At 37.6% G+C, this 26,985-nt stretch overlaps 1 protein-coding gene and 1 pseudogene across 4 annotated transcripts in view; one reads left to right on the top strand and one right to left on the bottom strand.

Moving 5' to 3' along the window:
• ZRANB3 (zinc finger RANBP2-type containing 3) overlaps nt 1-26,985 on the top strand; it is a 368,725-nt gene that overhangs the window by 111,211 nt on the left and 230,529 nt on the right. For all 3 annotated transcript variants that reach the window (XM_053596787.1, XM_053596786.1, XM_053596788.1), the window contains exon 3: nt 26,940-26,958. In XM_053596787.1, coding sequence (XP_053452762.1) covers nt 26,940-26,958 — 19 coding nt within the window. The remainder of the gene's footprint in view (nt 1-26,939; nt 26,959-26,985) is intronic.
• Nucleotides 21,178-26,579, bottom strand: LOC128590382 (eukaryotic translation initiation factor 4 gamma 2-like; annotated as a pseudogene). The gene is made up of 2 exons (XR_008381266.1): nt 26,557-26,579; nt 21,178-24,125 (listed from the first exon to the last, which is right to left on the bottom strand). The product of XR_008381266.1 is annotated as a eukaryotic translation initiation factor 4 gamma 2-like (transcript).

The following is a 26,985-nucleotide window of genomic DNA, read 5'->3' as shown; positions in this document are numbered from 1 at the left end:
ACTTTCATAACAGGAAGTTCCCTCAGACTTCTTTGTAGTTAATTTGTTCCCTTGACCTCTAACTCATGGCAACAATTGAGCTGATTTCCGTCCCTGTAGTTTTCCAGACTACCATATAAATAGAATCATATAATATACAGGATTTGTGTCTAGCTTCTCTCACTGACATAAAGCTTTTTAGATTGATCTGTATTGCTTCTTGTGTCATTCCTTTTTAGTGCTGAGTAATTCCATTGTGTGATGTACTAAAATTTGTATGTCCATTAACCCATTGATGGACATTGGATTGTTGAGAGTTTTTAATGATTATGAATAATGTCACTGAAAACATTCACATGTAGATCTTCATGTGGACATATTTTTATTTCTGTTATGTAAATACTTATGAGTGGGATTGCTAGGATGTGTGGTAAATCTATGTTTAATTTTATTAAAAAATACTACTTTTTAAATTTGGTATATATTTTTCATTACTACCAGCAAATATATAAAGGGTACAAGCACTCTCCATCCTTGCCACCATTTGGCATTATAATCCCTTTTAATTTTAATTCTACTAGGTATGTAATGGTGTCTCATTTTGGCTTTAATTTGCATTTTTCAGATGACTAATGATATTGACCACATTTTCTTGTGCTTAGTGGCTATCTGTCCTTTTTGTTGGTCAAGCTTCTGCCCAAATCTTTTTTATTTTAATAAGTGATTGCTTTCTCATTATTAAATTATAAAAGTTGTGGGTGGACATGGTGGCTCACTCCTGTAGTCCTAGCATTCTAGGAGGCCAAGGCAGTTGGATCACCTGGTCTCAGGAGTTGCAGACCAACCTAAGCAAGAGCGAGACCCCATCTCTACTAAAAATAGAAAAACTAACCAGGCATCGTGTCAGGTGCCTGTAGTCCCAGCTACTCAAGAGGCTAAGGCAAGAGGATCTCCTGAGCCCAAGAGTTGGAAGTTGCTGTGAGGTAGGAGGCCACAGCATTTTACTGAGGGCAACAAAGTAAAACTCTGTCTCCAAAGAAATAAAAGTTATGAAAGTTGTTTATATATTCTGTGTACAAGTTCTTTATCACCTATTATATTTTCTCGCAGCCTGTGGCTTGTCTTTAAACTATCTTTCAGAGAGCAGATGTTAATTTTGATGAAATCCAATTTATCAGTTTTTCATATTTGTTTTATATAAGCAAAAGCCTAACCCAAGGTCACAGAGATATTTTTTCTTTTATTTTTTCCAGCAATACAGGAGTGAGCCACCATGCCCACCTACAACTTTTATAATTTAATAATGAGAAAGCAATCACTTATTAAAATGGAAAAGATTTGGGCAGAAGCTTGATCAACAAAAAGGATGGAAATGGTTTTATACATAGATTTGTGGGACATTTCTACTTAAATTTTGTATATGGTATGAGGTCTGAATTAAGGTTTTGTTTTGTTTTTGCATATGGAAATCCAATTTTCTATCACCATTTATTGAAAAGACTCATTTCAGCATCAGATTACTTTGGCATCTTTGTCCAAAATCATTTGACCATATATGGGGGAATTTATTTCTCAAATGTATTATATTTTATTAATCCATATATCTACTTGATGCAAATGCAACATTGTTTGGATTATTATCACTTTCTAGTAAATATTGAATTTGGAGTCAGTCTCTGTTTTTTTTTTTTTGTTTGTTTGTTTTTAAGACAGTCTCAGGCTGTCACCCAGGGTAGAGTGCTGTGGTGTGATGGCACCCTCCAACTCAGAAAGGTAAGGTTTTTCGTACTCACAAGAAAAACTTAGCTCAGTTTTTCTATTTCTAGTAGAAATGGGGTCTTGCTTTTGCTCAGGCTGGTCTCGAACTCAGGAACTCAAGCAATTCACCTACCTCAGACTCCTAGAGCTAGGATTATAGGTGTGAGCCACTGTGCCTGGCCTAATTTGGGTCATTCTTATACTCAGAAAACTCTAGTATTGAGCTGAATTTTTTCTATCTTCAAGTAAAAGTTTTGCCTGTTGGTCTTATTTATGCCCTTTGGAATAAGATAATCTCTTATTTATCTGATGATTTTTCCTCTATTTGAATAAATGTTCATACACTTATTCTGGACCAAGTCTATATGCTGTAGAGCTCTGCATTTTAGTATGTTTTTATCTTTTTATCTGAATAGTTTATAAAATATTAAAACTCAGTAAACATTGTTTAACTGAAATGAATTGAACTCTCTGTGGAATTATTGCTCATTATTGTCCTTGATTCAGATTTCTCAAGTTGAATGTAGGGAAAAAAGGTACTTCTTGTGATCTTCATATTATTCAGAAACTGTGACTTTCTTTTTTTTTATCTTTTTTTTATTTTTTTTTAACTGTGACTTTCTTAATCAAGAGATGAATCTTTCTAGATCTTTCATTTATTTAAATTGTAACTTGTTTTATTTTTAGACAGTAGAGTTTTCTTGATTTTATTGTTAATTTTATTTTTATTAGATTTTCATATATATATAGTTTAGAGTCAGTAGCTATATAATGTTTATTATTAAAAGTTATCTGCTAGTCTCTTCCAACTTTTCTCTCTTTAACTTTCCATATTTGAAAACAATGTGCTTATGTTACAAGTTTTTGTTTTTCCAGTTGGGGAAAGTTGGACATGGTTGGACAATTAAGTTTGCGAATGCATCCTAGAAAAAGTGCTGCATAACTCATTGATGAATATCACTATAGTCACCTTCAACATATTCCCCTTGGCCACCTGGTGACTGTAGTGATATTCAGCAATGAGGTATTGTAGTACTTTTTCTAGGATGAGTCTGCAAACTTAATTGCTACCTTGTACAATGACAGCTCTGACTAGGCACTAACATTAGTGCACAGCTTCCCAAGAGGAGTACCATGGGAAGCAAGGTACTTTTTTTTTTTTTTTAACATCTCTTGTCTTGAATTTCAGGAAGCTTAGGTTGTATGGAAGAAATAGCTTGCAGGTGGTGCCTGTGGCTCAGTGAGTAGGGCGCTGGTCCCATATACCAAGGGTGGCGGGTTCAAACCTAGCCCTGGCCAAACTACAACAACAACAACAAAAAAGTAGCTGGGCCTTGTGGCAGGTGCCTATAGTCCCAGGTACTCGGGAGGCTGAGGCAAGAAAATCACCTAAGCCCAAGAGCTGGAGGGTTCTCTGAGCTGTGATGCCATGACACTCTACCAAAGGTGACAAAGTGAGACTCTGTCTCTAATAAAAAAAAAAAAAGGAAAGAAAGAAAAGAAATAGAGAGTTTGAATGCCTTAAAATGTTTTTATCCTATTTTAACATTTGCCTGATAACTTGCTAAGTGTAAAATCCTAGGCTGCAAATAATTTTTTTTCAGAATTTATATGTGTTGCTCTAACTATCTTCTAGCTACATGAATTCCTTCTCAAATCCATTGAATTTATATGCTCCATGTTTTTCTAAGCTTCTTAAATTCTTATTCTGATACTTGATCATTTTAATGAAGTTTTTTGTATAATAGAAGATCTTTTGTATGAAATCTCTTCCTGGAAGCTTTTTTTTGCATTTTTTTGGCCGGGGCTGGGTTTGAACCCACCACCTCCAGTATATGGGGCCAGTGCCTTACTCCTTTGAGCCACAGGCGCCGCCCTCTTCTTGGAAGCTTTTAAAATCTCTTTTTTGTTCTCATTGTTCTGAAATTTCCCAGGGGTGTCTTTGGGGTTTGGGATATTTTCAGACTTTATGCTGGATACTGATTGGCTCTGTTCATTATGGAAACTCATTTCCTTTAGTTTTGGAATTATTACTGTTAGTCTTATGTATATTCTCCCCTAGTTTCTGTTTTCTTTCCTTCTACATTGTTTAGATACTAGATGTCTTGGATTAGTCTTCTATTTTTTTTTTTTATTAAATCATAGCTGTGTACATTGATATAATCATGGGGCATCATTCACCAACTTCACAGACCGTTTACCAAGTTTCACATATACCCTTGTAAGATGCACCGCTGGTGTAATCCCACCAATCCCCTTCCCTCTACTAACCTCCCCCCACCCTCCTCTCCCTTTCCCCCTTCCCCCTATTCTTAGGTTGTAACTGGGTTATAGCTTTCATGTGAAAACCCTAAATTAGTTTCATAGTAGGGCTGAGTACGTTGGGTACTTTTTCTTCCATTCTTGAGACACTTTACTAAGAAGAATATGTTCCAGCTCCATCCATGTAAACATGAAAGAGATAAAGTCTCCATCTTTCTTTAAGGCTGCATAATATTCCATGGTGTACATATACCACAATTTATTAATCCATTTGTGGATCGATGGGCACTTGGGCTTCTTCCATGACCTAGCAATTATGAATTGGGCTGCAATAAACATTCTAGTACAAATATCTTTGTTATGATGTGATTTTTGGTCTTCTGGGTATATGCCCAGCAAAGGGATTACAGAGTTGAATGGCAGATCTATTTTTAGATCTCTAAGTGTCGGATTAGTCTTCTAATGTTGCTGTCTCTTTATCCTGTTTTTCAGGTTGTTTTTTTGCTCTCTTTTGTGAGAATTTTCAACTCTATCTTTCAATTCTTCTATTGACCTTTTAGTTTCTGCTATTACATTGAAATTTCAAAGAGCTCTTTTTTGTTCTCTGAGTATTTCCTTTTACTAGCATTCTATTTTTACTTCTTGGGTGAGACTTTTGTCCTGAAGGTATTAATGACAGCTTTTCCTAAGTTCTTTTCTCTTTAAATCATCACTGTTTTCTCCAACTTGTCTTTTTTTCTGAGTTTTGAACTCTGTCTTTCATATTATTAGCTGTTATTAAATGTCTAGTGATCCCTCTCTATCTGCTTCTGTTTAAGAGAAGGACAGTAAAAAGATGATCAGAGGCACTCTGACTGAATGGGGTTGAGAGGTCATTAATGGGGTTTTTGCTATGGGTTATTTGGCTCAGCTATTGTCTTAGAGGAACTCTTGGTAGTATTACAGTATATTTAGGTCTTTTATTGCGGGCTGATCTGAATCCTTAGAGAAGATACTTTCATACTTTTGCCTGTAAAGTATAAGCCTAGCTGCCATTATTTTCTAAGTTAAGGAAGGAAGCCTAGAGATTTTTAACATTTCATTTCTAAATCTTACATGTTTCCTGTATTTTCAGTTTATGTCCCCCTCCCCTACACTGTGCCTGGTGCCCCAAGTCTAGAAATCCTTTTTATGTAGTAGCTTAAATTGTGTCTCCTGAAAAAAGATGTGGAAGTCCTAACCCCCAGTACCTGAGATGTGACTTTATTTGGAAATAGGATCTTTGTAGAAATAATCAAGTTAAGATTGAGAGGACCCTCAAACCAATGACTGATGTCCTTATAAGGAGAGAGATGTTCTCTGTTGAAGAAACAAGAAAGATTTCTAGTTAAAGATGGCATTTGAATATACTCATGTAGTTCTGCTCCTCCTTCAAACTTCTCTTTAACCAGAAATCTTTTTAAATTTTTTTCGGCCAAGAACCAATTCTAATTTAAGTTATTTTGGAAGGGGAGAGTGGAAGGATGCTAAAAGTAACGATTGTCTCCATTGGTAACTGTGGTACTTTGATTACGTATGAGGGATATAACAGGCTTCCGGTGTCCGTGCTCTGCTATACTCTGGAAATGCCCTGCTTGCTGTGCTTTCAGTATGATTTAGTATTCTGCTGCTTTATAGCCCTAGATCAAGAATGATGTTCAAAGTACCATATAATCCTTTCTCTTACTTTGCCACCCCCCCCCAAATATACATAAGACATACATACTTAGGATCATTGTGTACTTATGTTGCAGAAGTGGTTCTTTCCTTGCATTTGATATCTCTGGAGAACTATAGCAGGATACAGTTCTTAGGATATGTCCAGTTGCCCTCCACATTTACATGCCTATTTTTAGTTTTATCTTTGATTTTTTGATTCTTGCTTTCCAATGTTAAGGGTACCCAACTCTGTACTACAGATTTTGTTGCATCCTTTTGCACATATTCTTCTCTCCCACTTCTTAAAAAAAAAAAAAAAAAAGCACTTTTCTTTTGTCACTTCCTTTACTGATCATTTTTCCTTGGATTTTTATGTAAAAAGGCTGACTTTCCTGTACCTAAGTAGTTAAAGTATTTCCCTTAAGTGATGAAAACCTAATCACATTGTGTTGGGTGAACTTGTTGAGCCTTTAGCTTCTCACAGGTGCATTGGTTGGTTGTTTCATGTTCAGATTGTGACTCTGTTGACATTGTGATTTCAAAATGGAGTATAACTAGGTTTGAAAATGATTCTGGAGAAGAGAGTTTTAAAAGATATTTTTCATTTATACGCTCGAATGTACATGGACCAATAGTAAAAAGGCACTAAAGAGTATACAGTGAAAGATTTCTCTTCACGCTGTCACCTGGTCTTCTAGACCCCAATCCCCTTCCTAGAAGCAACCTCAGGGTTCATTCCTTTAACTCTCTTTCTAGAGATCTATGAATGTGTAAGCATAATTGCATATAGATCAGATATTCAATGTTTTTTATAAACAGCCTAAATAGCATTCGTTTTGTTTTTTTTTTTTTTTTTTTTTTTGTAGAGACAGAGTCTCACTGTACTGCCCTCGGGTAGAGTGCCATGGCATCACACGGCTCACAGCAACCTCTAACGCTTGGGCTTATGCGATTCTCTTGCCTCAGCCTCCTGAGCAGCTGGGACTACAGGCGCCCGCCACAACGCCCGGCTATTTTTTGGTTGCAGTTTGGCTGGGGCTGGGTTTGAACCCGCCACCCTCGGCATATGGGGCTGGTGCCCTACTCACTGAGCCACAGGTGCCGCCCAGCATTCATTTTTTAAAGCATACATTTAATGGATAACATATTAAGAATGCCATCAACTAAAATTCACAGGTTTTTAAAATATGGACCATATTGTAGGAAATAAAATCACAAACTCAAGGTTTAAAGAAAGACTTATTTACTAAGCTGCACCCAAGAAAGAACAAGGGTGAGCACATACAAACTGGAGTTTGCTGACTTTCACACCTCAATTTTTACGTTTTTTTATAGATGTGCAATTTATATTCTTAAAAGAGGGACATACAAAGTTAGACAATAGATTTTCTTTAAATATTTTAAGTCACAAGATGATGATAAAAATGTCACAAAAAAATATTACATTGCTTAATATTCCATGTTGTTCACTTATAATTGAGCTGTAGTTTAAGTGATATTTATAAAGAATGTTGATAACATGCTTTTGAAAGAGTAAGATTTCAGTATTTGGCCATGGGAAGAAAAACACAAGACTCTATTTGAGACTACTTTTGTTCTGACCAGTGATCTCTCCGACATTGTAGCTCTTTCCATATATGAGATCTGATGGGTTTTTCCACAGTTATTTTGCATTTTTCTCATTCCTGTACTTTTTTTTTTTTTTGAGACAGGGTCTCACTATGTCGCTCTCAGTAGAGTGCAGTGGCCTCACAACTCACAGCAACCTCAAACTCTTCAGTTTATGCAATTCTTTTGCCTCAGCCTCCCAAGTGGCTGGGACTACAGGCGCCTGCCACAATACCTGGCTATTTTCTTGTTGCAGTTGTCATTGTTTAGCTGGCCTGGGCTGGGTTGGAAACTGCCTGCCTCAGTGCATGTGGCTGGTGCCGTAACCACTGTGCTACAAGCACCGAGCCTCAATACTGAACTTTTTTTTTTTTTTTTTTTTTTTAGGAGACAGAGTCTCACTTTATCGCCCTTGGTAGAGTGTTGTGATGTCACAGCTCATAGCAACCTCCAACTCCTGGGCTTAGGTGATTCTCTTGCCTCAGCCTCCCGAGTAGCTAGGACTACAGGTGCCCACCACAACGCCCAGCTATTTTTTTGTTGGCCGGGGCCAGGTTCGAACCCTCCACCCTCGGTATATGGGGCTGGCGCCCTACCCACTGAGCCACAGGCTCAATACAGTTCAATACTGTTCAATATTGAACTTTTTTTTTTTTTTTTTTTTGTAGAGACAGAGTTTCACTTTATTGCCCTTGGTAGAGTGCCGTGGCCTCACACAGCTCACAGCAACCTCCAACTCCTGGGCTTAGGCGATTCTCCTGCCTCAGCCTCCCGAGTAGCTGGGACTACAGGTGCCCGCCACAACGTCAATATTGAACTTTTAATAATTTAGTTTTTCTACTCAAGAATTGGACTTTGAATTTTTTCTATTAGATTAGATCCTTTTTTAGGCTGGTTCAGTAGCTCACACCTGTAGTCCTAGCACTTTGGGAGCCTGAGGCAGGTGGATTGCATGAGGTCAGGTATTTGAGACCAGCAAAGTGAGACCCTGTCTCTACAAAAATTAGAAAAACTAGCTGGGTATTGTCGCAGGTGCCTATAGCCCTACCTACTCGGGAGGCTGAGGCAAGAAGATCACTCAAACCCAGGATTTTGAGCTATGACACCACAGCACTCTACCCAGGGTGACAGAATGATACTCTGTCTACCAAAAAAAAAAAAAGTAGATCTTATTCTAGCCTGAGTAAAGCAAGACCCGCTCTCTACTAAAAGTAGAAAAATTAGCCAGGTGGTGGATGTGCTGGTAGTCCCCAGCTACTCAGGATACTGAGGCAGGAGGATTGCTTGAGCTCAGGATTTTGAGGTTGCTGTGAGCTAGGCTGAGGCCATGGCACCCTAGCCTGGTCAGCAAAGCAAGATTCTGCCTCAAAAATAAAAAATTAAATAAAATAAAAATGAGATCCCATTGATATGGGCTCTGTGTTCACTCCTCTAATAAATCTACATATTTCTTTATCCTGTCATGATAGAAAGGTTTTATTTTTCAAACCAAAGTCACAACCTTTTGGGATTGTATCAGAAACTTTCTTCAGGTCATTAGTGTTTTGTTTTGTTTTGTTTTGTTTTTTGTAGAGACGGAGTTTCCCTTTATCAACCTCGGTAGTGTGCCGTGGCATCACAAAGCTCACAGCAACCTCCAACTCCTGGGCTTAGGTGATTCTCTTGCCTCAGCCTCCCGAGTAGCTGGGACTACAGGCACCCGCCACAACACCCGGCTATTTTTTTGTTATTGCAGTTTGGCCGGGACCGGGTTTGAACCGCCACCCTTGGTATATGGGGCCGGCGCTCTGCCTATTGAGCCATAGGCACGGCCCCCCAGATCATTAGTTCTTAAAAGGAGATTTATGGATATATTCTAAGGCAGAGTTGGCAAACTTTTCAGGTGGTATTTTAGACTTCACAGGTTTTATTATCAGTTCCATTCTTGTACCACAAAAGCAGCCATAGACACTGTGTAAATGAATATAGTGTTCCAGTAAATATTTATGAAAATAATTTGTGGCCCTGATTTGGACTATAGGCAGTGATTTGCAAACTCTTGTCTTAAGGGACTCATAATTCTCTTTTTTAATTATTAAGTGTTGAGCCTTTATTCAAACTAAAATCCAAAAAATATTACTGTAAGTATATTCTGGATCATCTGGAGTACTACTTTAAAATCAGGCATTTGTGTATGGATTTAGGGTTACATCAGAAGTCCTTCCCAATACACCCACACTGAATATGTTTTATTGTGGAATTCTGAGTTTGTACAGTAGGTGGACTAGAAAAAGCAGAGTAATTTAAGACATCACCTGGCATGTACATGCATGCAGGACATCATACCCATAAGGAAATTAATTATTTTAGCTTTTTAAATTTTTAATCTGCATTATGATAATAAATAGGAAATGAAGAATTTTTCTCTTCTTGATTATAGACATCATTAGATAGTATTTCATACAAATTTTAGTAACTCCTCAGAGCTGACTTTTTTTTTTTTTTGTAGAGACTGAGTTTCACTTTATGGCCCTCGGTAGAGTGCCGTGGCGTCACACAGCTCACAGCAACTTCCAACTCCTGGGCCTAGGTGATTCTCCTGCCTCAGCCTCCTGAGTAGCTGGGACTACAGGCGCCCGCCACAACGCCCGGCTACTCAGAGCTGACTTTATCTTTATCTGATAGAGATAGCTGTAGAGTTTCCAAATCTCCCCTCATTAAAATTGACCTTGGCTGTGGGAGAGCATGTTAATGATTTCCAAAAATCCCTTCTCCCATTTCCCCAAACTAACACACCCTGTGGATGTGAGGGTCTATGTGGTTAGTTAAAACTCTCCTTTCCCAATCTCCATTTCATCTAGTGGTGGTTATATGACAAAGTGTGGCCAATGCGGCATTAGTAGAAATCAATAGTGATGATTCTAGGAAGACTCTTTAAAATAGGTTCGACTCAGTTGACACATGCCCTCTTGCTTTCTTCCTGCATCAAACAGTGATGCCAAATCTGGAACTATAACAGCTATTTTGTAATCATCCAGGTGGGAAAGGACAAGAAGACTGCAAAGGTGTGACTCTGACATTCTTGGCTTCTCCAGCCATGGACTGTCTACCTTTAATCCTTCTGTTACTGAAGAGGGAAAATAGTCACGTAAGTTTTAGCCATTATTTTGTTTAGCTGAACTCAAGTCCTCACTTCTACGAAAATAAATCAGGGTATGTGACTTATGCCTATAATCCTAGCACTTTGGGAGGTGAAGGCTCACTTGAGCCCAGGACTTCAAGACCAACCTGAACATAGCAAGACCCTGTCTTTATAAATGATAGAAAAATTAGCTGGTCATAATGACACACTCCTCAAGTCCCAGCTACTCAGGAGGCTGAGCCGAGAGGATCACGTAAGCTGAGGAGTTTGAGGTTGCAGTAAGCTATGATGATACCACTGCACTCTAGCCCAGGTAACAGAGTGAGACCCTGTCTCAAAAAAAAAAAAAAAAAAAGGAAATACAGGATATGGACAGTTGTAAATAGACATAGCTATTTTGTTTGGACATAAAACTCAATGACATCAATTTAGTTTCTGCAAAATAACATCATCTGTCACATTCAGTTAATGTTAAATTGAACTGTTTTTATTTCATGGCTTATTTATTTAATTTTATAAATGTGTTCTTTTTTAAAAAATATTTTGTAAACACTATATGTATATGGAATTTTACCTCATGTTGATTTGTACATATTTAGCATAATAAAAATATTTTAAACAAACGGTGGAGCTTCTAGAGAATGTTTTCCTTTGAAATCAGTTTGATGATTGGTGTTCTATTATATCCTAAGAGAATGCTCAGTCTGTAATAAAACTATTAGACTTACTCTTCTATCTCTCTATCAATATTTAAGTATCAATTATGTTTATTTCTTTATTAATATAGCAATTTTAACATTGTAAATCAGTTTTACTATGAATGAAATCATTATAGACTAGAGCAAGAAGACCTGATTTCTTTGTTGATTTTTAATATAAACTGTACTTTTGTTTATAACTCCCAAGTTATTCTGCTGAATGTTATTGTCTAATTAAGCCCTAAAAATTCTCTAATGGTTTCTGTAGGCATAGTCAACTCCTTTGACCTGCAGTTTTATAAATAAGAATAAGTAATTGTGTAAAAGCTAATATGTGAAATAATGGCTCAGTGGGAATTATTATACATCCTGAAAACCCTAATTCTCTCAAAACAGCTGAGATACACCTTTTTTTCTAGCCATCTAGTAAGCTACTATTTCCTGTTTTGTTCTTCATTAGCAAAATTTATAGGGCAATTTTGTGCTATGTAGTCATTCTAATGAAGCATATTTTCAAGACTAGTTTAATTTTTTAATGCTTATGAGGAGAACAAACAATTCTCTTAAAAAAAATTCATTAGGTTTTTGGTATACAGAAAGGATTTATTTGTGCTACTCCACATTTTGTATGTACCTTGACATTATTACTGGCTTTTATGTCTTTCCTGTATATGACTGATGTTTCATAATGGATAAAATGATCTGAAATAAAACAAACAAAACATTGAATGTTATTTTAACTTGTTTTTCAAAGTTATAACGTATGAGGTCAGACAAGTTTGCTGAATATCTTTACAGTCACATTCAAGGTACTCCCCTTGGGAAACTATGTACCGACACCAGCACCTAGTCCACCCTTCAAAGCAATTTTGGAATTCTTTCTGTGAATAACTGTCAAAACCATCGTCATACTATATACCTCAAAAATGCTACATACCTTATTGCTCAATATCACTCTGGTCACCTTCAAAGTACTCCCCTTCACCATCTGGTGACCACAGTGATCTGCAGCAGTGAGGCATATAGCACTTTTTCTAGCATGACTTTGAACTTGTTAGATTTTGTATGCAGCAGAAGTGGGTTGCTTTAACTCGGGCCTTTTTCCTCTTCTGTCCCTGTTAACATATTCTAGAATTCTTTGAGTATACTTGCCATGTGCTTCTGAATACTTGTAAAGGATATGGTGTCTTGAGTTGCTAAAGATGGCAGAGTAGAAAGATGATACAAGTAGGCTGCTGAATTAACCAACTCTGGAGCCATCTCTCTTGTTATGTATTATGTGATATATTAATTCCTTTTAGTGACTGAGCCATTGTAAATTGGTTTTCTGTTATTGTCCTACATCCTAATGGAACAGGGTTCATAAGATCAGTTTTTACAGTCAATCACATTTTTTTCAGTCTATAACTGCTACATTTGAAACTACCACTCTCTAGAGGTAGCTCCCCTATATCCAGTGCAACATGTGTGTTTATTTTTGACAGTTTATATTGAACAGATGTTAATATCACCATCATAACAACAAAAAGATTTTAGGGTACCTTTTTATTTACAAAGTATTTAACCGTATTTGATAACAGATCAGTTTACTTGGCTTAGTCATTTTTATAAAACAGATGAGACTAAGAAAGTGGATATAGAGATTTAAGATATTTATAATCGTTTACTTGCTTGCAAATAATAGCAGTACTTCCAAAAGTGTCCAACCTCCACCTCACAGGCTACATGCAAATTATGTGAGGACTTTATTGCTTACGAGTTGTGGTAGATATCACAAAAATTATGCATGGACCTTTTTTTGTTTGTTTGTTTGTTTTGCTCATTAGCTTTCCTTAGTGCTTGTGTATTTAATGTGTGGCTCAAGACAACTCTTCTTCTTCTAATGTGCAGCAGAGATTAAAAAGGGCAGACATCCTGAATGCAACAAACCAATTCCATTTGCAACCAGAATGAATACAGTCAGCCCTTCTATCCACAGGATTCAACTAACAACAACCAAAAATTATTTTTAAAAAATAATGACACTGGGTGGCTCAAGCTTGTAATCCTAGCACTCTAGGAGGTTGAAGTGGGTGGATTGCTTGAGTTCAGGATTTTAGGACCAACCTGAGGTGTTGTCGTGGGCACCTGTAATCTCAGCTACTTGGGAGACTGAGGCAAGAAGATTGCTTCCGCCCAAGAGTTTGAGGTTGCTGTGAACTATGATGCCATGGTAGTCTATGAAGGATGACAAAGTGAGACTCTGTCTTGAAAAAACAAACACAAACCACTTCTAGAATAAAAAAAATGCAGTGTAACAACTATTTACACATAGTATTTACATTGTATTAAGTGTTATAAGTAATATAGAATTGATTTAAAGTATATGGGAGATTGTACTTCTGTCTATATGCAAATACTGCTCCATTTTATAACAGGGTCCTGAGCATTTGCAGAGTTTGGTATTGTGGGACTCCTGGAACCAATTTCCTGTGGATACCAAGAGACAGCTCTACTATTATTGTTTTATAATTTGTATTTTAAACAAAATTCTTACCTGAGAGCAAGAATCACAGTCTCATATCAAGTGTTTAATCCCTATTTGAGATTTTTTTTAAGTTTAAAGTTTAACAAGCTTTACTTGCAGATATCAACGTGTATCGTATGTCATAATAACTTACGAATATTCAGGAAAAAAAGTGCTTAAAAGGAGGTTTTAAGTATGGATCTGGAGAATAATGTTAGCCTAACATATAGATTTAGGACTTGTACACGTATGTGGGCCGTGCATAAAACTTTAAGAATAGTTGATAGTTTAGGAATTTAGGTGGAACAAGAAGTGAAAATGACCATGACTGAGTACCAAAGAGGGTGAGCAGAGGAGGTACTAGGAAACTAAGCAGAGCAAAGAGCTTGGAGGAGAACCAGGAGCAGTTGGGAGGCCCAGGTGAACTTTTCCAGGAAGTGATCGCTTCATCTGAGACATTACAATGAGGCTGAGCTAGATAAGAGTTAAAGTTGAAGATTTTCTGACTAAATGTATACTTGCCATTTACCAAAGCAATGAAAACAAGAATTACTTTTTTCTTATTTTCAAACAAAGTTTTTTCCTTTTTTAAATTTTCTTGATGTCACAATACTATTTTGTATATATTTTAGGTTTTTCTCATCATTAGAAAAGGTATAAATTATATTTGTTGCACCCACAAAACCCCATATACATTTATGTGTGTGTATATATGTGTATATTGTATATATATATATAGAGAGAGAGAGAGAGAGAGAAAGAGTGTGTGTATCAACCTAAACAACAGAGAGGGAGACTCTATTCCTATTCAGGAATAGGCAGTGCAATGAGAATATGTGTGCCCTAGTAAACTATGTGTGTATCCAGGGAAGTAGAGGAAGACAAAGGTTTTTAAAGGAAAAATAAGGAGGATTACACACTTATGCAAGTCCTACAGGAGAAATGTTTTGAGATAATTATCCCTGGCCAAAAGGATCAGTAGTGGATGTTGCTATTCCAAGGTTGAGCAGGCAGTTATCAGACAAATGTTCTCCCAGAAATATATTTTTGTGTAAGATTAGATGTCCTTTGTGTAAGGTTGTGGTGGTTTTTTTTTTTTTTTTCATTAAATCATAGCTGTGTACATTAGTGCAGTCAAGGGGTTCAATGTGCTGGTTTCATTGAAATATTCAATCTGAAATATTTTCATCAAACTGTTTAACATTGCCTTCATGGCACTATCTTAGTTATTGTATGAAGACATTTGTATTGTGGTTTTTGCAGTCCCTTGTGGTAGCTCTTGCTATCAGGCATTTGTGCATGAGAACCCTTCCCTTCATGGCCTTCCCTAGCTCTACTTGTCAGGATATTTAATACATAAGACTTCCATTTTGATTCTGACAACTTTCACTACATATGTAAATAAAATAACTTGCACTTATAGAAACGATTTATAGAAGACTACACAAGAAATTGGTTAACTTTTTGCTTTCAGAATGGCCAATACATATATCTTTGAAAAATAGGTATTGCATGGCTCCGTGCCTGTAGCACAGTGGTTATGGTGCCAGCCACATAGACTGAAGGTGGAGGGTCTGAACGTTGACCCAGGCCAGCTAACCAACAGCTATACAATGCAACAAGAAATAAATGAATAAATAAAAATAGCCGGGTGTTGTGGCAGGCGCCTGTAGTCTCAGCTACTTGGGAGGTTGAGGCAGGAGAATTGCTTAAGCCTAAGAGTTTGAAGTTGCTGTGAGCTGTGACACCAAGGCACTCTGCTGAGGGCAACATAGATTCTGTCTCAAAAAAAAAAAAGAAAGAAAAGAAAAGAAAAAGAAAAATTTACCAAAGCAATGAAAACAAGGTTTACTTTTTTCTTGTTTTCAGTTTTTTTCTTTTGCAGAGACTTTATATTTTTGAAGTTCTTAAATTGCGTACATGTGAATACCATCACAAATTCAAAAATTAATAAAATATCACCAATAATTAATAAAATATCAATTCAAAAATTAATAAAAACTGAAAAATAAAGGTAATTTTATCATGTTTAGCTTTTATAGTTATGGGGAAAGAATATTGTGGCTGGAAAGAATATTTTGACTTAGTCCAGGGAACCCTACAGAATCTCTGTAGATTGGTCTGTAGGGGCAGTAAGTAGAGTTTATGCAATTAATATTAAGTTAGCATTGGTTAAACATGCTATAATAAACAATAGGTTGTGACTGATTCCTACTTATGAACAGATTACATGTGAGTGTCCCAAAGGCCACTATTCTACTTGAGGTGATTAATTATCCTATTTTTGTATCATATCCTATTTTGTATACCATCCTGAATCCTGTACTTAAGATTCCAAACAAAATAATAGCTCTTGTCTCATATCAGTGCACCTCATTAAATTCTCAGTGTAATCAAAATACTCTTTTGGAGAGTTCTGTTTTCTTTTTACAGATATGATTTATTCAAAAGAAATAGATGTTAATTACAGAAAAGGTGGGTTTTGTGTAAAGAAATTATTGAAAGGCTTCAGGTTAGATACAAATTGTTCAATTCTCTGGGTCTTTGAATAGAAATTTAGCTGGCATGTAAAATGACTCTCAGGAAAGTATAATACTGTTTAGCTTTCTATTTTCTATCTGTGTCAGAATTTGGATTAAAAATACCAGACACTGAGCATGTGCATCCCAAGATGTGGCTGTTGTAAACACTGGAGGATGTATGTATTGATACTGTAAGTGGATGATTAATGTTAAGGAGCCTCAAGGTTTTGAAAACAATTCAGTGAAATGGAGAGTCACTTTTTGATGTCTGCAGCCAAGCTGGATAAATTACAATTCAAGCAATTAACAATGAATTTGGAACAAAGAATATTATTTATTTTTTTGTAACTGTGGAAAACTGAGCTGCTTGTAAAATTCAGATAAAATTGTATAGCTTTTGGCACATCACACCAGATTTGGCAAATACAATGGATAGTCTTTAATGAAGGAAGTTTTCTTTCATTAAACCTAGCTGCAGATTAAAGTCCTTATAACTCAAATCCTATTTGCCATTTTCCAGTGGGGGAAAAACTATTTTTATTTCTATGGGTAACTGTGATTATGGGCAGCTCTCCCTTTATAAAGTAGACTTTAGTTTTAATCTAACATGGTATAAAATATTTATAACATGAGAAATTGTACTAACCATCTTTTCCCTTTTTAAATGATAGTGTACTTTAAAGTCTCTATCAGTCATCTTTCTTTCTTTCTTTTTTTTTTTTTAGAGACAGAGTCTCACTTTATCACCCTTGGCAGAGTGCTGTGGCATCACAGCAACCTCCAACTCCTGGCCTCAGCCTCCTGAGTAGCTGGGACTACAGGCGCCCGCCACACGCCCAACTATTTTTTGTTGCAGTTGGGCAGGGGCCAGGTTTGAACCCGCCACCCCTTGGTATATGGGGCCGGTGCCCTACCCACTGAGTCACAGGCGCTGCCTCATCAGTATCTTTCTATCTTTCTCCCTGTTGACTCCTTCCTCATTCTTCAAGTTTCCAACAAATTCTATAGCTACTGCCTTATTTTTAATCTTTTCTTTGCTACCAAAATTCCTTTCTGACTACTCTATATCCATTGCTTTCATTTTTCACTACCCACAGTCTCCTTAACCAGTTTCCATGATGCTTACAAATGACCTGCTAACTGCTTAGGATGGTGGCCTTTTAGGCCTCTTTGTGGCATTTGACAGTGTTGACCCATTTAACTCTATGGTGAATGCCTTTCTCTAGGCTTCTTAAACTCAGATCCTTATTCTCCTCTTTGAATACTTTTATTTCCTTTGTTTTCTAATTGTGAATGTTTCCAGAGGTTCTGGCCTTGAAATTTTTTCCCACCTTGTCTACAATTTACTTTTGAGAACTCCATTCATTTTTACTTCTATTATCATCTTTGTGCATAGCATTTTTCTCATTTTTATTCATTGTTTTAAATTGATTCTGAAGTTCCTTATTCATCTTATTTTCTGCCTGCCAGATACCACACTTACAGAGTCAATAAGATACTTATTTGGGTTGTTTATACTATTCTGTCTTTAAAAAAAAAATCTTCTCTTGACCCTGATTTTCCTACCAGCTACTACCATGTTTCTTTGCTCCTCCTATAGGATAACTTCCTGAGAGAATTATCTATACTCCCTCTCTCCTTTCTTTCTTTCTTCCTATCTCTCTCACTCAATGAGGCTTTGCCTTCTACCGTTCTGTTAAAGATACTCTTGTCAAAGCCACAAATGATCTCTCTCCAAATAAAATGTTCATTTCTCAGACTTTTATTTTATTATATTTTTCCACAGCATTTGCTACAGTTGTTTATTCCCTCATTCTTGAAAGTTTCTTTTACTTGGTTTCTGGGGTACTATGCTCTTCTGGCCTTTATCTTCATAACCAGACATTCCTTCTCTTAATCTCTTGCTGGATCATTTCCCTCTTAGTGACTTCTCATTTTGGACTGCTCCAGGGCTCAGTTGATGGCTCTCTTGTCTCTCTCTTCTCTATAAATTTTTTTTTTCCATTGTGGTAAAAAACAGATCTTAATCATTTCAGCTGTATAGTATAGTAGTTTTAACTGTGTGTACCTTGTTATGCAACAGCTTTCTACAAGTTTCTCGTCTTACAAAACTGAAACTCTATACCCACTGAACACTCCTCCCCTTTTCCTCCTTCCTTCTCTCTATACTGTCCTTCCTTAGATTTCATCTAGTCTCCTGATTAAAATCATCTATTCAGTATTTTGCTTTAGGATACTTCCAGCTTCCCCTCTCCCTACCTTCCTTCGCTTTTGCACATTCATATTCTCTGGTTGTGTCCCTGGTGTTTGTAGAGTCCTTAGTTAGAATACACATCATCCCTTAAATTCTCAAGCTTCATTGCTTACCAGATGCCCTTTATCTTCTCCTATCTTGAAACTTTGTTATTATATGTTTATTATTTGGTTATTTTCTCAGGTATTTTTCCTCAGATGGTTTGCTTGAATGGTAGTATATTGGAGGAGATCTTGGTTACCTCAAATGTTGTCATGTCATCCCTTACATATAAGGGATATCTCAGCTGGGTGAAGATTCGTGACCTCTGCTTTCCTTTTAAGCAGTTTAGATCCTCTCCTATTGTGTTTTAGTTTCTAGTACTGATGTTAATGTCCAATGCTAGTTCTATTTTTCTCCCTTTATGGGTAGTTGTTCTTTCTGTCTGGACACTTACAAGATTTTTTCTTTATCCTTAAGATGAATGTATTTTTTATAAAATATATGAGCAGATGTTTGTCTTTTCTCTTCAATCCATCCTGAAATTTGGTTTCCATTTCAGTTATCCTCCAAAGGTAGTTCTGCAACCAAGAGAAATTTTCCTTCGTTATTTACTTGTTACCTTTTATCCATATGGTGCCTTTTCTCCCCGTGAACACCTATATTCTACATATTAGGACTTGAGGGCCTATCTTTCAGTCTTTTTTTTTCTTTACCTTCACTATTTCCATTTATTCAGCTTTCTATTCTGTGCTTTGAGATAATCATTGTACTATATCTTCAGCCATCGATAATCATCTTTTTAAAAAAAATCTATGTACTCTTTTTGGTTTGAAAATTAGTTTTAAGCTTTAGGAATTCTGTATGCTTCTGGAATCAATTTACTTAAGTGCTCTTGCAATTGTTGTGCAGGTTCACAGAATTTCTTTCTATTCTAGTCCTCTTTAATCAGTTATGTACTCTGATTATTCATTCATTCTCCCTTTTCAAATGTTGGTGGTCAATTATTTTTCTCTGATGGCTCATTAGAAATAAGGCCTGGTTACTGAACTATCCTTACAATATGAATCCCAATGGTTCGAATAGGCCTAGTACCTACATTTTATTTTATTTTTATTTATTTATTTATTTATTTGAGACAGAGTCTCAAGTGGTTGTCCTGGGTAGAGTGCCATGGTGTCATAGCTCCATGGTGTCATAGCTCATAGTAACTTCCAACTCTTGGGCTCAAGTAATCCACATGCCTCGACTACTCAGAATTAGGATTACAGGCATGAGCCACTGCGCCCTGCCATAGTACCTAAATTTTAGGGACCGTCTCACTGGAGATACCTAAAGGAAGCCTAATTCACAGAAGCTGTTCACTTTAGGAAGCCTAGACTTGGGCATAGAGAGGAATAAGCCACAGCCAGGTGGTCATGTTTCAGACAACCTGCATTGTATCTCTGCTCATTCTAATGCCATTTATGTCCTAATGACTCTCAAATTCATTACATCTCATTCCCTAACATTCCACTAACTCACATATTTAGTGGCCTTATCAGCAATCTGACTTGAATATCTAAGAGATATCACAGCACTTAATTGTCATCCATAGGTGTTCCTCTCTCAGTCTTTCCTGTCTCAGTAAACGGTGTCACCATTTTTTTTTTTTTTCTGAGACAGTCTCACTCTGTTGCCCAGGCTAGAGGGCCATGGTGTCAGCCTAACTCATAGCTACCTTAAACTCCTGGGTTCAGGTGATCCTCCTGACTCAGCCTGCCAAGTAGCTGGGACTATCGGTGCCCATCACAACTTCTGACGATTTTTTTTGTTTTCTATTTTTAGTAGGGACGGTGGGGGGCAGGGAGTCTGCCTCTTGTTAAGGCTGGTCTCGAACTCCTGAGCTCAAGTGATCCTCCTGCTTTAGCCTCTGCACCTAGCCCATCACCAACATTTAGCTGTTGAAGGCACTACCTTAAGAGTCATTCTTGACTTTTTTTTCAAGTATCACAATGTTTATTGATAGATACAAGTATACAAAATCAGGGCATGAACATGACTTGATAAATTAAGTAGTTAATTGCAATACTATAATAAGAGGGACCAATTCAAATTTTCACCATTTGTTTCACACCCACAAAAACCACTTCAAGGGCATTAACGATGTCTCAAAACTGATCAGTTTTGTGCAAATAAACCATGTTTCTTTTTAAAAAGACTTTTGCACTTGCCCAGGCTCAAGGATATTAAAATCTAGCACATAAAGCCCATTACTATAGGTAGAAATACAGGCAATATACTATTACGGCAACAACCATTAATTACAGTTAAGAATTTTTTCTGTAACAACCAAATGGATGATCAAATGTTTCAACATCTCTTAGCCGGGCGTTGTGGAGGGTGCCTGTAGTCCCAGCTACTCGGGAGGCTGAGGCAAGAGGATCGCTTAAGCCCCAGGAGTTGGAGGTTGCTGTGAGCTGTGTGAGGCCACGGCACTCTACCGAGGGCCATAAAGCGAGACTCTGCCTCTACCAAAAAAAAAAAAATATTTCAACATCTCAAGTATTACTGAGCAAAGTGCATTTCTACAGTATTCAGTATTCAGTGTTGCTATTCAGTTTTCTAACTTAAAACAGCCTATGATAACTGGCAGCAAAGAAGGTCCTTGCAATAGACTGCCTCTGCTTGGGAACTTATTCTGTAATTATTGCATGCTGTTAATATGCTATCTAAACATTAAAGATACTCCTAAAATATTTGATGGTAGACTATGATTAAGACATTACACTACAAAAATACCTTATGCAGAAGGAAATCCTAACTGACGTGCTTCTGCTTTAAATATCATGAAAATATTACAGCGGAATGAATTTTTGCGGTGGTTAGGTCAAATGCAGTTACATCATAGCAACAGTATGTTTTGCACAATTTAAGGCTTTGGCTGGTTCTTTAGTCAGCTTCTTCCTCTGATTCTTCTTCTTCAGGCTTTTCTAGCCAGGTTAGCTACTGATTCACCTGGAACAAAGCCTTGCCTTTCCCTGGAAACTCTTGGGTTATATCTTCTTTCCAAGCCAAGAAAGCTTCTTCTTCAATAATTTCCATATCATAGAAGTGCACAAAAAAGCGGAGTAACATGCCTTTTGGGAAGTTGCTGTTGTAGCAGTGCACCTGAAGAGCATACAGGGCACACTGACTTGCAGATCAACATGAGCATGAAGAAATTTCTGCATTACTGGCTTGAAAGAAAGAAGCAGTTGTTTTTCCTGCTCTAACTGTTCTTTGGAAGGAGCAGAGGAAGAATCTGTTTCATCACTGGGTGGGTTTACTTCACTAGAAATATACTATAAGAAGCTAGTCATTAAGATGTTCACAAATCCTTTATCTACATGAAGTTTGGGAGAGATGTTAATCCATTTATGTATGGTTTGAGGGGATGGATCCAACTTTATTTGCTTCAACAGTTCCTTCTCCAATTTGAGGAGTGGGAATAAGAAACTCAGTCCCCTTCCTTCCAAAATCTCCAACATACGGTCCTTATTCTGATCAATTTCTGGAAGCATTTTCTGCATATTGACCTTGCTTTGTTGAAAAAGTTCTGTTAACCATTCTCAATCTTGTAATTTAACCAACTGCTGAAGACAAAGTAAGAAGAGAGGAAAATGGGTGCCACTTTCTAGTGGTTGAGCTACTTCTGAAATGCTCACCAGCTCTGAAATGATGGCACGAGCTGCAAACTGTGCTAAATATGATTTCACCAAGGCGATGTCAACCTCCAGTTTGGGGCACTGGTCCAATACATTCAGGAAAGCCTGCATGAATTTGTCACTTGTGGCTATCCCTTCCTGTTTGAGTAAACTGATCAAAGAACTTGCTTTTTCTTTATCTTCATCACTTCTATCAAGTGATAAAATGATTACTTTGCTTAACATCTCAGGTGGGAAATGTTTAGGAGCCCTCATTTCTCTTACACCATTGACAGCCTCATTTGCATTTCCACTATTCAGATACTCTGTCATGACAGTTTCTGTGAGTTTAAGTAGTTCTTCCTTTGACGGTGGTGGCTTTTTGCTGGTCTTGGCAGGCTTTTCCTGGATAAGTGGTTGATTATTTTTGAGACCAAGGTGAGGTGTGTGTCCCAGAGGTGGTGTTTGAATGCGTGGTAGTTGTGCACTAGGAAGAATCATAGTTATCTGGGGCTGAAGCTTTGGCACTTGATTTTTATTCATTAGGAACGACTGAGTAGGCCTTAGGCTAATCTCATCTTCATTAAGCTGTCCTTTCTTAGAAAACCGAGGTGGCATATCCTTCGACTGTCCTTGCAGCTGGGATAAGAGTCCCTGACTCTGGTTATGGTAGAGCTTAGCCCCTGGCTTTTCATAAACTTGCCTCCTATCTGTCCGAACTGCTATTGTGCAGGAGGCATTATGTGTCCCCCATGGCCATTGAACAGTTGATTTGAACAATGACGTCCCATGGTGGGTGAAAATCTATCCTGGATAACTCCTGGACCAGTACCAATCCCGCTACCTGGCATTTGTCCAAACATGTCAGCAAGTCCTCCCAGTGGATCCCTATCCATTTTCATCCTGAGTGGCATAAATGGTCCCTCCAGAAAGAAGTCACTTCTCATCCCTTGAGCCATAGGAGCAGAAATAAACACTCCTAGATCTTTGACTTCATCTTGATGGATTTGATTGATCGTCTTTGGTCCATTGTCAAGAAAAGCCTTGCGAGGAACCCAATGGTGTTCTCACAACTCTACGGTATCCTGCAGCAGGAAATGAATCCTTGCTGGCAATTCCTTACTTAACATCAAGGAGCACATTCGGGCAAAGTACTGATCCATTAAGGACTTGGTTCGTTCATGGTCTAATCTAGGCCCCATGGTCCTCATTATCTGACGGAGGCACTCTAAATCCTCTCCCATATCTTTGAGTTGGACTCTCTTCTTCCTTTCCAAAAGTGTTTTGATGCACTTATGAAGGATAGATTCATGAATAAGATCAAGCTTGCTAAGTTCTCCAATGAATTTGATGTTCCCCAACATCTTGATCTTAGCAATGGCTCTCTGTTCCTCCTCCTGGGGGAGGAAGGGATTTTCACGCTTATCATAGACATCAACATTTCTGGTTCGTTTTTCAAATTCATCTTGTAGTTTGGAAATTAGGAGGCGTCTGAATGTTATGCTTTGTTTCTGTCCTGGTTGACCCTCTGCTGCTGGGCCATCAAATCTTGGTGCATCTTCTGCCAATCGCAGACATAGCTGAGCATACAATGAGCTATACGTTGGCTCTTCTAGGGCTTTGTCCACAATCAGCAGTATGACCTCTTTAAGGATGAGTTTAGACTGTATACCCACACTGAGGAGCTCAAGGCATAGCTTGTCAAACTTTTCAGGAGTAAGCTTATTTAGTATGCCTCTTACTTTCCTGAGGTTTTCATCATGTCGTTCTTTTTCATTTGCGGAGTTGTTTGCTGTGGAGTTGTCATCTCGTCTAGTGCTTCATACAGGAATCCATTTCTGAGCGATTTGCCCTGGGGTTTTCCCCAGGAACTCGCTATTGCCAGCAGTCTTGGGATAGCGCTGAGGTGCACTCCTACTTCCTCCTCCACCCGAAGAAGCACTGAAACAAGAAGCACCCCTTCTGCAATCACACTCTCCACTTTGGCAGCTTGACAATGAAGAATCTTCAGAATAATATTAATGGATGGGGTGGGGAGGGGAGGGTATGGAAGAAATGAAAAACCTGGAAATTCCTGGGTGTTCAAGGATGCAAGCCTTCACAGAAAGGCGAGCATATCTCAGACTTCTAAGAACAAATCTTCTGAAAAAGCAACACTCCACCGTCTTTAAAACTGAGCACTGAGATCAATAATAGAAAAATCTAACTCTGTCAACACGGCAATATTATGTGGAAAATCTGCCGTAATTTTTACTGCCTCAACGATGACCGGAGACTGGATAAGGTACCCCTGAAGACAGACGGTTCAGTGGTCTTCTCCACCGCCCATCCTTTTAACCGCTCTCCAGAGAACTTGTGGAGACACGCAGGATAGGGGATGGGTGTGCAGGGCTGGCACCAGGAGCAGGACCAGGGCCACAACCCATTCTTGACCTTTTTATATGTACCTTTTATATCTGTATCCAAATTGACCAACAAATACTACTGGCTCTACTTTAAAAATATTCCCTGGCCAGGCAAGGTGATTCATGCCTGTAATCTTAGCACTCTGGGAGGCAGAGGTAGGAAGATCTCTTGAACTCAGGAGTTTGAGACCAGTTTGAGCAAGAGCGAGACCCCATCTCTACTAAATATAGAAAAATTAGCTGGGCATTACAGTGCGTGTCTATAGTCTCCTTACTAGGTAGGCCAAGTCAGGAGGATTGCTTGAACCTAGGAGTTTGAGGTTGCTGTGAGATAGGCTGAACCGATGGCACTCTAGCCTGGGCAACAGACTGAGATTCTTGTCTCAAAAAAAAAAAGAAGAAATGTTCCTAAATTGACTACTTCTCACTACCTCAACCTCTCCCACTCATCTGTACATCATTGCTTCTCTTCTGGTCTACTGCAGTGACCTTCTAATGCACTTCTTGCTTCTGCTCTGGCTTTCTATCGTTTATTCTCTATAAGCTAGAGTTGTCTTTTTAAAAGGTAAAGTATTGCTTATTCTCAAAGGATTTTAAGAAAATCTAAACTCCATGCCATTGCTATCACTACCCCATGCTCTTTCTTAGCTATCTAATAACCATCTTACCTCAGGGCTGTTGCATTTACTGATCATTTGGTTGAAGATATCCTTCCTCCACATTCCTCATTAAATGTGAAATCTGTTGAAAACTAAAATATAATTAATTGGGAGATTTTTAAAAATTGTTTTACTTTTGCTAAAAATTTAGTTTCTATTTCCTTCATTTCTAATATATTTTGAAAATATGTATTTTCCAGTATGCTTTGCATACTTAAAGCATCATGAAAAACAGGAACACTTTCTCAAACTGCTATTTTTTAGTAAAACTTTATGGATCTATTACTATTGATATATTTCCCTGAGAATGTATATAAAGAGTATCATAGTTCATGTAACAAAAGCTTCCATTTCAATAAGAAAACATGATTATGGATATATATATAAGAACATGTCACTTAAATGTATCAAATTGTTTAGTGATAATAAAATGCCATTTTACCACTATGTTGAAATTGCCTTCTCAGAGAATCAACCACCTAACCATTCTGTAAAATAGTTCCTTCCTCCCCTGCATTCCCTATTCTACCATTTAGTCTTACTCTGTTTTAGTTAATAGTACTTATCACCATCTGAATCACATATTTATTATCTTCTTCTTCCAGTTAGTAACTTTGTATTTTTCCTTTTTCTTTCTGTTTTTCTTTTTTCTTTTCTTCCTTTTGTTTTTTTTAAATATAAACACAGAACTTCTACATAAGGAAAGGACTTTTTAATTTACTGTTACATCCTCAGCACCTAAAGCAGTGCCAGTTACCTAGACCCTCAATAAATAATATACACTTCTGGGTGGGTGCAGTGGCTCATGCCTGTAATCTCAGCACTCTGGGATGCCAAGGCGGGTGGATTCCTTGGGCTCAGGGGTTTGAGACCAGCCTGAGCAAGAATGAGACCCTATCTCTACTAAAAATGAACAACTAAGGTGAGAGTCCAAGAGTTGAGCCCAAGAGTTCAAGGTTGCTATGAGCTATGATGTCATGTGATTACCCAGGGTGACAGAGTAGGACTGTCTCAAAAAGAAAAAAGAAAGAAATCTTATAAAATTGTATAATGTCAAGAACACTGGGAATAAAGGAAGAATAAAATAGAAATAGAGATTTTATTCCTTACCAATTTTTATAGTATTCCGCTCCTTTTTTGTTTTGCCTAGAAATCTATTAAGAGATGCTTTTTCCTCTATTGATATACTTACTGTTTCAGAGGGACCCTGCTGATCCTGACGATGCCTGCTAGCTTTCTCTTTGGTCTTTGATTTTTCTTCTACTTAGGATCTGAGTTTATGCTCCTATTCTCAATTTTCAAACCTATAGAATGTACTTCCACAGGTTAATTAGAAAGAATAGAGATGAGAAAGCTTAGCAAAATAATAAAAAATCAAAACTCAGCTTGAAAATAGGTTTAGCATATATACTCCAGCATATTTGTTATATGTTAACTCAGGCTAGTATGTGCTTACCACTCACTTTTTTGCACTTTCAGGCAACATTCTTCTGATATCTAGGGAAGACCAATCTTCTTAAGATTAAAGGATGAGGAGGGAAGTTACTGGTATAATCACTTGCCATTTTGCTCACATTTTTGAAGGGTCATTCTAACTGTCTTCATGGGTAGGCCGTGGGAAGCTGAAGCTCTACTACTCCCACATAGCCATATGCCTTTAGAAGCTGGAGAGTAGTATAAAATCAGCACTGGCCCATGTTCTCATGCACACTTATAAATACCTCTCTCTGGCTTAGTGCTTTAGCATTTATAAACTATTTTGTGGCAATCTACTTAATCTGAACTTTTCAAATGGTTGACTTTGATAATTAAGAAATTAATTTGGTTTTGTTTTTATTTTTTCCAGGTGTATGGTGGCTGATGAAGTAAGTGTTTTCATGGGTTTTATGTCT

Source organism: Nycticebus coucang, chromosome 7 (genome assembly GCF_027406575.1).
Source record: "Nycticebus coucang isolate mNycCou1 chromosome 7, mNycCou1.pri, whole genome shotgun sequence".
Lineage (NCBI taxonomy): Eukaryota > Metazoa > Chordata > Mammalia > Primates > Lorisidae > Nycticebus > Nycticebus coucang.
This window is presented reverse-complemented; position numbering and strand designations above follow the sequence as displayed.